At 35.4% G+C, this 13,162-nt stretch overlaps 1 protein-coding gene across 3 annotated transcripts in view; it reads right to left on the reverse strand.

Annotated features, from left to right (window-relative positions):
* LOC131051244 (proteinaceous RNase P 1, chloroplastic/mitochondrial) overlaps positions 1-5,717 on the reverse strand; it is an 80,277-nt gene extending 74,560 nt beyond the window's left edge. The window contains exon 1 of one of the 3 annotated variants that reach the window (XM_057985666.2): positions 4,423-5,717. In XM_057985666.2, the coding sequence (XP_057841649.1) occupies positions 4,423-5,379 (957 nt within the window). In that variant the 5' untranslated portion in view covers positions 5,380-5,717. The remainder of the gene's footprint in view (positions 1-4,422) is intronic. The other 2 variants (XM_057985664.2, XM_057985665.2) reach the window with 2 other exon arrangements.
* Between the last annotated feature and the right edge of the window lie 7,445 nt (positions 5,718-13,162).

Here is a 13,162-nt window from a genome sequence, read left to right on the forward strand (position 1 = left end):
GACAGAACATCGAAGAACATCAGCAATTTCATAACAGCAATCAGATCAGATCAGAATCTGTATAAATCAACAGACAGTGACATTCTTGTTTATTGTGGTATGCATGGAGATATATATATATATATAAATGTGTGTGTGTGTGTGTGTGTGTGTGTTTAATACGTATGACTGATATACGCAGCAATATAATGCACATCTTTACATATTAATATAGGATAACATATTTGGCCCATATAACATCATACATATTAGACAAAAGTAATAATATGGATTTCTAAATAGCAACAATCAATCATCACAAGGTGAGAAAGGGAATATAAGGAGGGAGAATTGCTATAGGATTCCTCATAGGCACACCACCTCATATGGATGGCGGAAGGCCACATTGTTGATTATAATTAGGGAATGGCGGATTCCAATTGCCTTGGGCAACATTGGAATCCGCCCAAGGGGGCCAGCCCCTTCCGTATACCCCACGGCATCTAAAGAAGACACCACGCTACATACATACAAGCTAACACGCCAACATAGGGCCAACCCTATCATTATGCATTTCGGTTAATAAATTAAAGGACTTTAATTTATAAAGGCAAGCCGACATGATTAAGACTATTGATCCACATATAAATAAACACAAACTTCACATCATTAATCATTCATTCAGTTTCTCCATGCGAAATATATGTGCCTGCCTAATGCAAACTTAAAGGAGCAACATTGTATCTGTCATTACAGCAAATTACCTCTGCCATTAAAGCGAACTTCATCTGCTAGTTAAGGTGCGAAATTCATCAATGTGGAGAGCAAACTGAATGCTAAGGCTGCAGTCCATAAAAGAGCAGACTTCATATGCAAATATTGCAGATCTAGGGTTTGGACCTGATTGCTGTTAAAGGGGGCAGATGTGACAATTTGATGTTTATGAAAGTGCAGTCTTGTGGAAGACATTATCAGTCCTAAGTGCAATCACCTTCAAGTACTTGAGATAAGTGTTGTAACCTTCATATGCATTCAATCCATAATCAGATCTGAGGATCTTCTCTGGCTGGGTTTTTCCTCCTAGGAGGTTTTCCCAGGGTAATTGTGTCTTGTACTTATTTTGCTCTTTCCTTGGTTATGCTTAAATCTGGAAAACTATAACCTATTCATTTAATCAATTTAGTTAGTAATTAAATTCTGATTTTCTGAGTTTACATTAATCTGAAAGTGTTAAAATCATTCATCGCAAGGTGAGGAAGGGAATATAAGGAGAGAGAATTGCTATAGGATTCCTCACTAGGCACACCACCTCATATGGATGACGGAAGGCCACATGAGGACAAGAGGGATGGTATATCTGCTCTTGGGCTTAGGGTAGAGGATTGCTTTGGGCACCCTATTGTAGTTTCTCCTCCAACCTCTACATTGATCGATTGTTGGGATGGTTTAAAGGGAATCTCAATCATTGGAGGGTGAATAAGGGTGGCATGATGAGGGAGAACAGCTATAGGACACCTCATTAGGTACACCACCTCATGTCTCCTTATCCGAGCTCCGTTATGATTGAACCCAAACAATGAATTAGATAGGTTATATGACTAAGATAATTATGAATATATGATCTTTAAACTTAGTGATAGTTGATCTTATGAATTGTATCTTCAATATTTGTTTAACATGATTGCATGATCTCAACAAGGATCTATCTTGCTTTACATCCTTTGGGTAAAGTTATATCTCTAACTATATTATGTTCCCTGTTTTATTGAATTTGTGATTCTAGGGCAAAATATAGGGTAGTTCAAAAAGGGGGCATTATAATTGGTATCAAAGCCTTGATCCTGCCAGCCTACAAGGTAAAGATAAATCAATGGCTGCATTCTAGTCAATGAGAAGGGATCTAACAATATGTGTAAGTGCGTGTATGCTTAGTATATGCTTCATGTTTTTATGTGTATGCTCCATGTTTGGTTCAGACCTGATGTATTACCACTATGTCTACTCCATGAGTATCTATGATTACTATAAAGTATAAACATATTCAAATCATCATGAGATTTCTATTTTTGGTTGATCTAGAATATGAGAATAACTAGAGTGAACCAAAAGAGAGATGAATTTATTTAGAAAAGAACATTGCATTTAAGGTCATAGATGTGTGTCATGCTTCTAATCCTCATCTTAATATATAAGTTCTTGCTTTAACATTAAAAGATATCTATGACATTATGCAAATGAAGGATCTAAAGTTTACAAATCTCCAAGGGTGAGTTTAGTAACCCTAGAATTGAAAAGATTTGATTAAACTGTCATTGCTTGAGGACAAGCAATCTCAGGAAGGGCAGACGGTTGTGCCCCTGCCTTGTAAGACAGATCGCAGGATAAACAGACATCATTAAGGCAATAAATTAATGGAAACTCAAAGGAGGCCGACCTTACAAATAACTCTCGGAAACATAATTACTGGAAATTCAAAAGGGCCAACTGAGTTTATTATCTTTGCTAGCCGACCTATTTGGTGTTCGGGTTGAATTAAATGTATTTTGCTAGGGCCGACCTCCATTATGGAGCATCCAGCTTTGGGCAAGGATTTCGAAATAATAAAAATTCTATAATTAAACCTGCTTGCTAGCCAAACTGTTTAGAAAGGTTGCAACCTTTGATGAAGAGGTGTTATTTGAAAGGTATAAATAAGAGGTGTTTGTGAATCATTCAATCATCCATTCATTGCATATTATTCCTATTTCAATAAGCATTGACCAAGACAGAACATCGAAGAGTATCAGCAATTTCATAACAGCGATCAGATCAGATCAGAATCTGTATTAATCAACAGGCAGTGACATTCTTGTTTCTATATATATATATATAGACACACACACACAGCAATATAATACACAATTCTTTACATATTAATATAAAATAATATGTTTGGCACATAACATAATATATATTAGACATAAGTAATTATTTAAGATTTCTAAATAGCAACAATCAATCATCGCAAGGTGAGGAAGGGAATACAAGGAGGGAGAATGGCTATAGGATTCTTTACTAGGCACACCACCTCGTATGAATGGCAGAAGGCCACATGAAGCTAAGAGGGATGATATATCCCTCTTATATATATACGCTCTTGGGCCTAGGGTAGAGGATCGCTTTGGCACCCTATTGTAGTTTCTCCTCCAACCTCTACATTAATCGATTGTTTCTCCTCCAACCTCTACATTAATCGATTGTTTCTCCTCCAACCTCTACATTAATCGATTGTTGGGATGATTTCAAGGAAGTTTCAATCATAAGAGGGTGAATAAGGGTGGCAAGATGAGGGAGAACGGCTATAGGACACCTCACTAGGTACAGCACCTCATATGGATGGCAGAAGGCCACATGAGGCCAAGACAGATGGTATATCCACTCTTTGGCCTAGGGTAGAGGATCACTTTGGGCACCCTATCGTGTCTCCTTATCCAAGCTCCGTTATGATCGAACGCAAACAATGGATTAGATAGGTAATATGACTAAGATAATTATGAATATATGATCTTTAACCCTAGTAATGGTTGATCTTATGAATTGTATCTTCGATATTTGTCTAACATGATTGCAGGATCTCAACAAAGGATCTATCTTGCTTGACATCCTTTGGGATCTCAACAAAGGATCTATCTTGCTTGACATCCTTTGGGATCTCAACAAGGATCTTGATAGTTACATCTCTAACTATATTATGTTCCCTGTTTTATTGAATTTGTGATTCTAGGGCAAAATATAGGGTAATCCAAAAAGGGGACATTACATAAGTTAAATTAGATCACTCTCAAATGTTGCAGGTGTGATTTCCTGGATTTGATGAGTAAAGATTTGGCGTCTAGGCAAAAATGTTCGATGACTATGGTGATGGTTTGCATGTGATGCACTGGTGTTCGTTCTATTAAATCAGAGATTCCATTAGGAACTAACTGAAGGATTCAACCTTCTTCTGAATGGATGCTTCCGATTTGTTTCATTTCATTTCTCCGTTGTTTTCTCAGTTTGATATAAGGTGTATCATTTGGCTTAATGCTGAAGTGATACAGATTTCTCTGATCTGCAAAACATCTTCTCTTCGGGCATGAAATTTCTTCCTTGGTTATTATGCTGTAATAAATAATTTAGGGGGCTCCTGTATGTTTTCGTTAATTAACCTATACAAACGAAAAGATCCGCCCAAGACATGTTGACTGTTGAAATTGAGTAAAACATTATATCTAGCTCTGGGTGTGGAATTGCCAACACATGAGGAAAGTTTAATCTCGATCCCAGGTGACACTTGGGCTGAAAATTTATCCAAGGAGATTTGCCAATCAAAAAATATTAATATAGCTTTGTTTTTAAACCACTACAATTCTCTAAGGAAACAGAATAAATCACAACGAAGAAATGCTCAAGACAGAAACTCGCCTGAAAATTCTTGAAATTCTGATTTGCCTCCCTTTCACATGCCAATCTTGCCAACGATTGTGCAAAAGTTTCAGTCTCTTCAGAATCAATGTCACTACTAACCAGCTGCTTACCACAGCATTGACAAACACCCTCTGGACTCATAATAGTTTTCTCAACTCTCCAATTCCCCTTTCCCAGCCAACCTTGACCATGCCCACCTCCACCATCACTCACCATTGCTTCCCTAATTTTAACCGCATCCCACTTCTCCTTCCCCACCTCAGCCCCAACCTTGCTCTTAAACCACTGCTCGATAACCTCACAAGTAGAAGGTGACACCTGTCTAACATTGGCCCTCAACCTATGCATTAAAGAATACACCTTTTCTTCTCTACCCACTTCAATACTTAACCTCAATAGTGCCCTCAACTCTTCCTCCTCTGGCTTGACACCCTTGCTCACCATATACTCGTCCACCTCATATGCCTTGTCAGCCTCTTTTCTTTTACAAAAAGCAAGCAGAGCGGGGCTGTAAGACCTCAGCTTGAGGAACAGATTCTGACTGACCATTTTCTTCACCATTTCAAAGGCCATGTCACCGTCCTCATTGGCAGCTGCCAGCCTAGCAACTGCTGTGAGTGTAGCTTCATTCGGAGGGATGTTGGAGCTGATCATATGTCGGTATATTTCAAATCCCTTATTGAAGGCAAATGTTTTATCAGATTCTTTAAGAGTCTCTTCGGGTCTGAGGAGTCCCAGGGCCTCGGAAGAGCAGAGATATAGAAGTGTATTGCAATGATAAAGATTGAGTTTTATTCCTTGGGCCATTGCTTTTTCATATAGTGAGATTGCTTGCGATATATCCTTGTGTTTTGAACATGTTTCTAGACAAAATCTCAGCTGCCCTTCTGGAGTTTGATTTTTTTTCTTCACAGCCCTAGGGGGTTGACGTTCATTCTGCTTAGAAGAATCCATAAAATCCTTTGCAGTGAGCTTCACCAGAAACGTAAAAGGCCCGCTTATTTTAAAAAGGCCGAATAGTTTGGTATTTGTTGCTTCGCCTCATCAGCTCGACATGGCAGTGATAATATTGTCTCGATATCAAATTTACAAAATGATCCATTCAAAGTACTTTTCTGATGTTCTCTTATAACTACGGTGCCCAAAAAGCTCCTCGCCTGTTAAAAGGTTAGATCTAAGAGCCTCAAACGCCCATATCTATGAATTGTTTTTATTGTTTCTTTTTTCAGAAAAGAATTCTGGTTGAAAAACATAACTTATAGGATAGTAGATAATGAAGGTTGTCTAAAATTGTTTGTGTATTTGGTCGGGTATGCATTGTTAAACATAACTTATAGGATAGTAGATGATAAAGGTCGTCTGAAATTGTTTGTGTATTTGGTCGGGGTATCATTGTAAATTTCAAACTACAATGTGTTTTTTTCAGCTCTCAAATGTAAATTTTCTCTTTTCAATTTTTTTTATCTAATTGTTTCATAGTGTAGAGTTCATACATTTTTAGATTATAAGCTTGTAAAAATATTGATTCTTAAAAAGATATTTTATGGAAGAAATGGGATTAAATTCTATAAGAAAATATTCATTTTCTTTCTTAAGATTTTTTTCTCATAAACATTTGAAAGTTATCTACAAATGCATATATTTATTTCTTATTATTAGGACATGTATTCAAGTGAATGTACCATTTACCTATTCACTTTCTCTTATACTTCATTCATTACTTCTTTTTCTCACCCAAAACATCTTAAAAACAATCTTGGGCTATCTGTCTCTCTCCATTCTACTCTTATCTTTTTTAGATATCTTGAGAATACACCATAGCAATGGCTTCAATAGAAATTGTACCTATCTCACTGGAAGAATCTCATAGATCAAAATTTTTAAATTGAATTTACTTGTGATCATGTGTTTTTGAATTTTCTCTTTGTAGTTCCATTTGATCTTTGAGGTGCTAGTAGCTCATCACTCAAATTATAATATTAGAATAATTAGTAGCCCAAATAAAATCTAAATAGTTTTCCAATCTCATAGCTCTATCTCTCTAAATCTATTTTGAAGGGCAAAAAGTGTTCTTCAACCTTCCAAAGTTCTCTTCCTTCTATAAATTTTTCAACTTAGCTCATTGTTGAAGTCAATCACAAAGAATTTATACTTTGTTACTTCTAAAATGCTTCCTTCAAAATAAAAGTTGAACTATTTTTTTCTTTATATTAGACAAAATTGTGATCTTGGTATTGTTGGTATTTACTTGCATATCCACTTCTTAACTTTGATCAACAATAATGTTTAATTAATTATTATTTTTAAATGTATAGTCTCAACAATCAAAATTATTTGTTTATCATTTTTTCTCTACCGTTTGAAGACTAAAAAATATTTTATTCTAAATAAAAATATAAAATATGTAATTTAAAAAAATATCTTATATTTAATACTTTTTAAACTAATATAAAATCTAATGCCATCTTAAATATCATTTCAATGAAAAACAAATATAATATTTCAATAAAGAAATAAATGTAATATAAGATAAATTAATTAAATAATAATAAAATACCTTAAGCTTAATGACTTAAAGATTGATCATGATATTCAAATAAATGTTCAAAAACTTAAATAATAAATAAAGGCACTTAATATTTGATTCAATGTTAATTTGGTTGTACTAGATGTTTATAGTTGGTTCATCCTTGTAAAAGAAATTAGGACTTGTTAAATGATTATGTACAAACCAATTAAAAAATTGCTTGATTATGCAATTCCCTTTTACACTATGAAATCACTAATTGTTGAGTTACTCATGCATCTACAATTCTAATATTGTTGCATGAATATGAATAATATCTAACATATTCATCTTGATTTTTGTAACCTACATAAAAAAAAATGGTAGTGTGGATAGTGGAGATATTTTTTGTATTGTAGAATATTTGAACTCAACACCATCTATGTCATGTCCCCAATTGCTAAAAATGGATCTTGGTCAATATTAACTCATTTTATTCTTTCATCGGTTAATTGGACAATCTTAGGGAGAATAATTAATTTAACATTTATGAATGTCCAAATATTATCAATATTAAAAGGACATTCAAATATCAAATTAAATATTTGGAAACTTTGGGGTGTTTGAACTTGTGCCATTTTTGGAAAGTTACTACAAGATAATTTTTAGAAAGTTCCCACCATTACGAGTGGAGGAGTGTTGGCTTGTTGATGATTGTAATGAATGACTTCATATGTTATCATTGATGGAACTTGTACACACACACATATGTTTATATTGTCTACTGATATTATTTCAAAAGACAACTTGTATTGCAACCGATACTAGAAGTTTAGCTTATGGTGATGTCAAACCGGTACATGGCGTCAACCGATATATGCAGGAAATTACTCGACATCAACCTGAAGATCTAGTGGAGATTATCAGAGACGCAATGAAGGACAATCGGTTTGTATGTTGACAATGAATAACTCTAACCGGTATTGATGTTCCAACCGGTGTTCACCCATTATGTGATGAGTTATCCTAACCAAAAAAATTGGCAGTAATTTGTGATGAGTTATGTTTGATTGTCCAGATACACTGCACCTAGGAAATTGTGATTTAATTTCCAAGCCGACATAATATCTAGATGCCTATATAATGGCATTATGATGAACTATTTTGTATGATGAAAAAGGAGATATGTTTGATGTGAAGATTGAAGTATTGAGATGTTGAATATGTTGGTAATGCAGTTGTGAGTGCGTGGAAGAGGATCTATTCAAGCAAGATTGTGGTAATTCTAGATCACACCACCTGTTGTTTTCTAATCATTACAACAGTTAAATCCCCTAACTGGGTAAGCTCTAACAAGCTTCATTGTAGAAATCTTCTAACCAGGTGATCCATTAGTTTGGATTCAGAAATTCTCTACCAAGGTTAATCCTAACAAGGTACTACCTTTAACAGGGTATAGCTCCTTACAGAGCTTTGGAATCTCTAACAAGATTTGCTCCTAGCAAAGAATCTTTGTAGACCTTAACCGGTCAGTTACCTATTACTGCAGATAGTTAACTTGTGAGTCCCATCTCACTGTGGTTTTCCCATTTGGGTTTTCCACGTATAAACACTTGTGTTATGGTGGATGTTATACTTGTTGTGGATGCATTTATATCATTTTGGATTACATGCATAGTGTTTGGTAAAGTTGTTAAGTATATTTACTGATCAGTGTTTAAAATAGTATTATTTTTGGTGTCACTTATTCAACCCCCCCCCCCCCCCTCTCAGTGCTCTGGAAATCTATCAATTGGTAGCAGAGCCTAACTTCTTTAAGGCTTAATCACTTAGAAGGAAACCTTAGAGCCACCATGGGGGATATGAGATACTTTGAGATGGCTAGAGTGCTTGAAGCTACCAAGGATGAGCTTGAAACCCTAAGGGTCAGATTCAAAGCATCACAAGTCAAAAGGAGAGAGTTATCTGAACAACTATTGGAAATATATGATAATAGTTCTTCAGATGAAGCAAATATTGATGCATTAGCTGAAGAGGTTGAAAAAATGAATGAAGAAAAGTAGAATCTGAGAAGAGAGTTAGAAGCCCTAACTATTCACATGAGTCAAGAGCTGGAAGCTAGGAGGGTAGTAGAAGATCTTGTCAAAGAAAAAGACCATGAGATTGCAAAGATCAAACAAGAGAATGCAACCTTGTATGAGCTTTGGCATGTTGAGAAAGAAGAGAAAGAGGCTCTACAGCTAGATCATGAAATGGCATCATCTCTTAGAGAAACCCTTTCAAAACACAATGAAGATCTTATCAAAGAACTCATTGAAGCAAATGGAAAGCTGGAGAAGTTCAACAAAAGTTCTACAATGTTGGATGAGAAGATCCAATCACAAAGGATGAAAGGTGATACTTCTGGACTAGGTTTTAACACATCTGAGAAAGGAGAATCTTCCGGTATAAAGAACAACATTCACAAGGACAAAACTACTTCTAAGGCTAACAAGCCTACTGGTAAGAGAGTTTTTAAACCTGTTTGCTTTGTCTTTCATAAACCTGGACATACTGCAAATGTGTGTAGAAACAAACCCAATGAGAATACAAGCTACAATACAAATACTAGGTATGTATCTAAGAAGCTTGAAGGTCCTTGTTTCACATTCAAGATGTATGGACATCGATCAATTGAATGCAGATATGGAGCAAATAATCTAGTATCTCACAAAAATCCAAGACCTAACAGTAACTGGATGAGAACCTATGATAATCGGGGTAACATGAATTGGCAAAGACCCTATGTCAACCAGTTTAGTCCATTTGAGATGGAAAAGGTTACTAATGTCATTTGCACCATTTGTAACAATTATGGTCATGTGGCTATGAATTACAAAAGAAGAACTAGAAGAGGCAATGCAGGACCTTGGAAATCATCTAGAATGGCCTGCTATCATTTTCATAAACTGGGACATATAGCAAAATTCTGTAGATCCAGAAAGAACAAACCGGTCAATCATTCTGTAGATTAGAAAGGTAAGCAGAAGGTGAATATTAAGGAAACTAGAGAAGATATGAACTGAATCTGAAAAAAGAAGAGTGATGATGAACCTGCAGAAGAATCCAATCCTTCACCTAGTATGGAGAATCCTGAACCGGTGAATTGAGCCTTTCATAGGACTAAGGGGAGCATAGCGGTAAATCTACTTTTGAACCCCTTGAAAGATGAGAAATAAGAATGTTTAAATTTTGAGTTCTTATGTGAGAAATCTTGATATCTTTTGTTAATCATTTTTCAAAATTTATCAGGCGGTTTTTCACTTGTTAAATTTTGTATGCATCGTTAAGCGGTGTATTAGGATTTGTAACCCTAATGGTTGAGCATTTAATGTAGTAAGTAAAAAGGATAAAAGCGATTTTTACTATGTCATTTTTACCCTAAACGCATTCAAGAGAAAATTGTTGAGCACTTGCAGAGCAAAGAAAGTATTGCTAAGCTGGTTTTAGTCAAATTTGTGCCAAGATTTGTGTGGTAGAAGCCGATTCGAAGATTAGTGAAGGTCAAACTGGTGTGCATTTGAAGAATCAACCGCTAATCGAGGGAGCATGTAAAAATTAAGGTATTTCTTTGAAAATCTTGCTTTGAATCTAGTTTATCTGAAATGGCTTCATCTTCTAATCAAGTAGAAAGATTAATGATCACATTAGAACCTATGGAGGTTGTAGAGTCAAAACAAATTGTGTCGTATAACGCTTTATCTCAAGTTCCTGACGGAGTCATTGTTAAAGGATATTTGTCTAAGTACATTGATTGTAAAATTGAAGATTTAGGATCATTGTCTATTTACACCTAGTTGAAATCCCTTTGCGATAATAACAGTAAAATTCAACCCGAGTATATTAGGGTTTATGAGAAAGGATTTCACAATCCAGCTTATTTTCTTGAATATTTTGAAGAGGAACATATATGAATCATTTTGAGTCGTGTTCATGGTAAAAACATGTATCTAGAGAGAACACACACCATAACCAAAGAAGCTATCAAGGTTGTGACTGGTTTTTGGTCAACTGGTGAAGTTCCTAAGTTGAGGAGAATTTTTAAAGATACAATAACCACTTTAACCTCGTCAATTTCTGATTGTCGTGCTTTTTCTATTAACAACATTAAAGACCAAGCGGTTAAACTAGCTACTATGGTTATAGGCTACCGGATATTTTACACCAATAGGATGAACAGTGTACCATCTACAGTAGTGCATACTGCTTACAAAATGATTGTTGATAATGTTGATTATGACCTTTGCGAGGCCATAAGGAGTCAATTGATGTTAAATTTACAATCAATCAAGAAGGACAACAGTCAGAGATTCAAATTTGGACAATTGTTGATTGGTCTATTTTTCTACTTTCAAAATTTATACTGGGTATTGGTGATATTGAGTGGTCTAAAGACCTACCGGTAACTGCTCAAATAAAGAACAACATCAAAGTCGTTAAGAACACCTTCTCTGCTGCAATGAACAAATATTTCAATGAATTTAAGAAGAAAATGAGTATGAGGGTAAGGTTACCTGAGGATGCGGTGAAACACTTTACTAACGACATCATTTTCACTGTCACCACTGATTTTTATCTAATGCAAGCTATTGTACCCAGAGAGGAAGAAATGGAAGACATGAGCTATGAAGTCAACTATGACTTATTGATTGGTTATGCCAATAACCTATTGGCATCTCCTGTAGACAAGAAGAAGAAATGACTGTATATTGTTGAGGAGCAAACTGAAGTCAGTATTGTTCCAGTCAGTAGTAATAAAGGAAAGAAGAAGAAGGTTGAGCAAGCGCCTCCAGTGACAAAAAGTACAAGAGTGACACAAAGTGTCCAAACCAAAAAGGAATCGGTACCATAGGTAAAAGTCACTAAGCAACCCGCAACAAAGAAAAGAGGTCGGCAACTGATTCTGCAAGCAGAACCTGATGAAAATGATACTAATGAAGAACCTAAGAAGGTAAAGGCAACTAGGATGAAGTCCAAACCAGTTGAATCTATTCCCATTAGTGCTTTAACTTACAAGCCTATGTCTCATTTTGAGAGAACGGTAAAGACATTGGGAAGGAACAGATTTGACAATGTCAAATTATACTTTGATTCATTTGATGAAGATCAGAAGGAACAAATTGTTCAAAAGATAATCAGTTATTTATGTCATTACAATCGATTTCCTCATGATCTTGAAAAAGACATTTCTAATTCTTTATATACTATTCTTTTGAATAAATGGGAGGACGTTGTGCAGAATGAAAAAGAAATTATTGATAATGTGTTTTTACAATATTTTTCTGATATGTCTAAGGATGAGCTAATTGCATTGCTTGATAAGCATAAAGCTCTATTGTATTTTAAATCAAGAAGATTGAAACTACTCAGTGGAAAGGTACAACCTATTGAATATGATACTCAATGGATAGCAAAAAAAATTCAGAATATGCGTAAGGTGATTGAGTCCCAATAGGATATTGAACAACATGATGTGAACTTATCGAAAATGGATGAGGAAGAGAATGTACAAGTAGATATTGTCTATCTTGATAAGAAGAAGGATGACACTACTTCCCAACTGGTCATTTTCATTGATGATATTCAGGATACAATAGATCTATCTGGAAACATCATTGTGCTAGATATGCAGCCACCTAAAATCAATGTCTCACAAGTTGATATTGTAAAGCTATCGAGTGTGGATATTCCACCCCCATCAGTATTTGAATAGCAAGTGAAACCTCAAATCCCACTGGTTTCACAAACAACACAAGAAGAACCTGTCGTGAAAGTTGTTGCACAGGTTCTGGACAGGAGAAGGAAAATGAACAAAAAGAAGAGAACATTGAGAAGAGGAAATTTGATGAACTGAACAAGGCATTAATCAAATAGCAGAATGATGATGATGATGACTCATTTTGTATCAAAGGGCCAATAAATGTTGATACCATGAGTGCATCAGAATTGCTAAAATTTGCAAGTGTGATGCAATCCAGAGCTCAAAAGAAGAGGCTTAAGGAACAAAGAATGGAAGTTGAAACCATTCAAAATGTTGTTGATATTCTATCAAGCCTTCTACCAGAGCCAGTTGGTTGTTGATGCCTCTGACCAACTCAAGTCCCTTGAGAAAGCAACACAAACATATGCTAAAAAGAGTTACAAGAAGAAGCGTGGAGAACAAATCATGAAGGACGTTGATACAGGGAGAAT

This window comes from Cryptomeria japonica, chromosome 5 (assembly GCF_030272615.1).
Source record: "Cryptomeria japonica chromosome 5, Sugi_1.0, whole genome shotgun sequence".
NCBI lineage: Eukaryota > Viridiplantae > Streptophyta > Pinopsida > Cupressales > Cupressaceae > Cryptomeria > Cryptomeria japonica.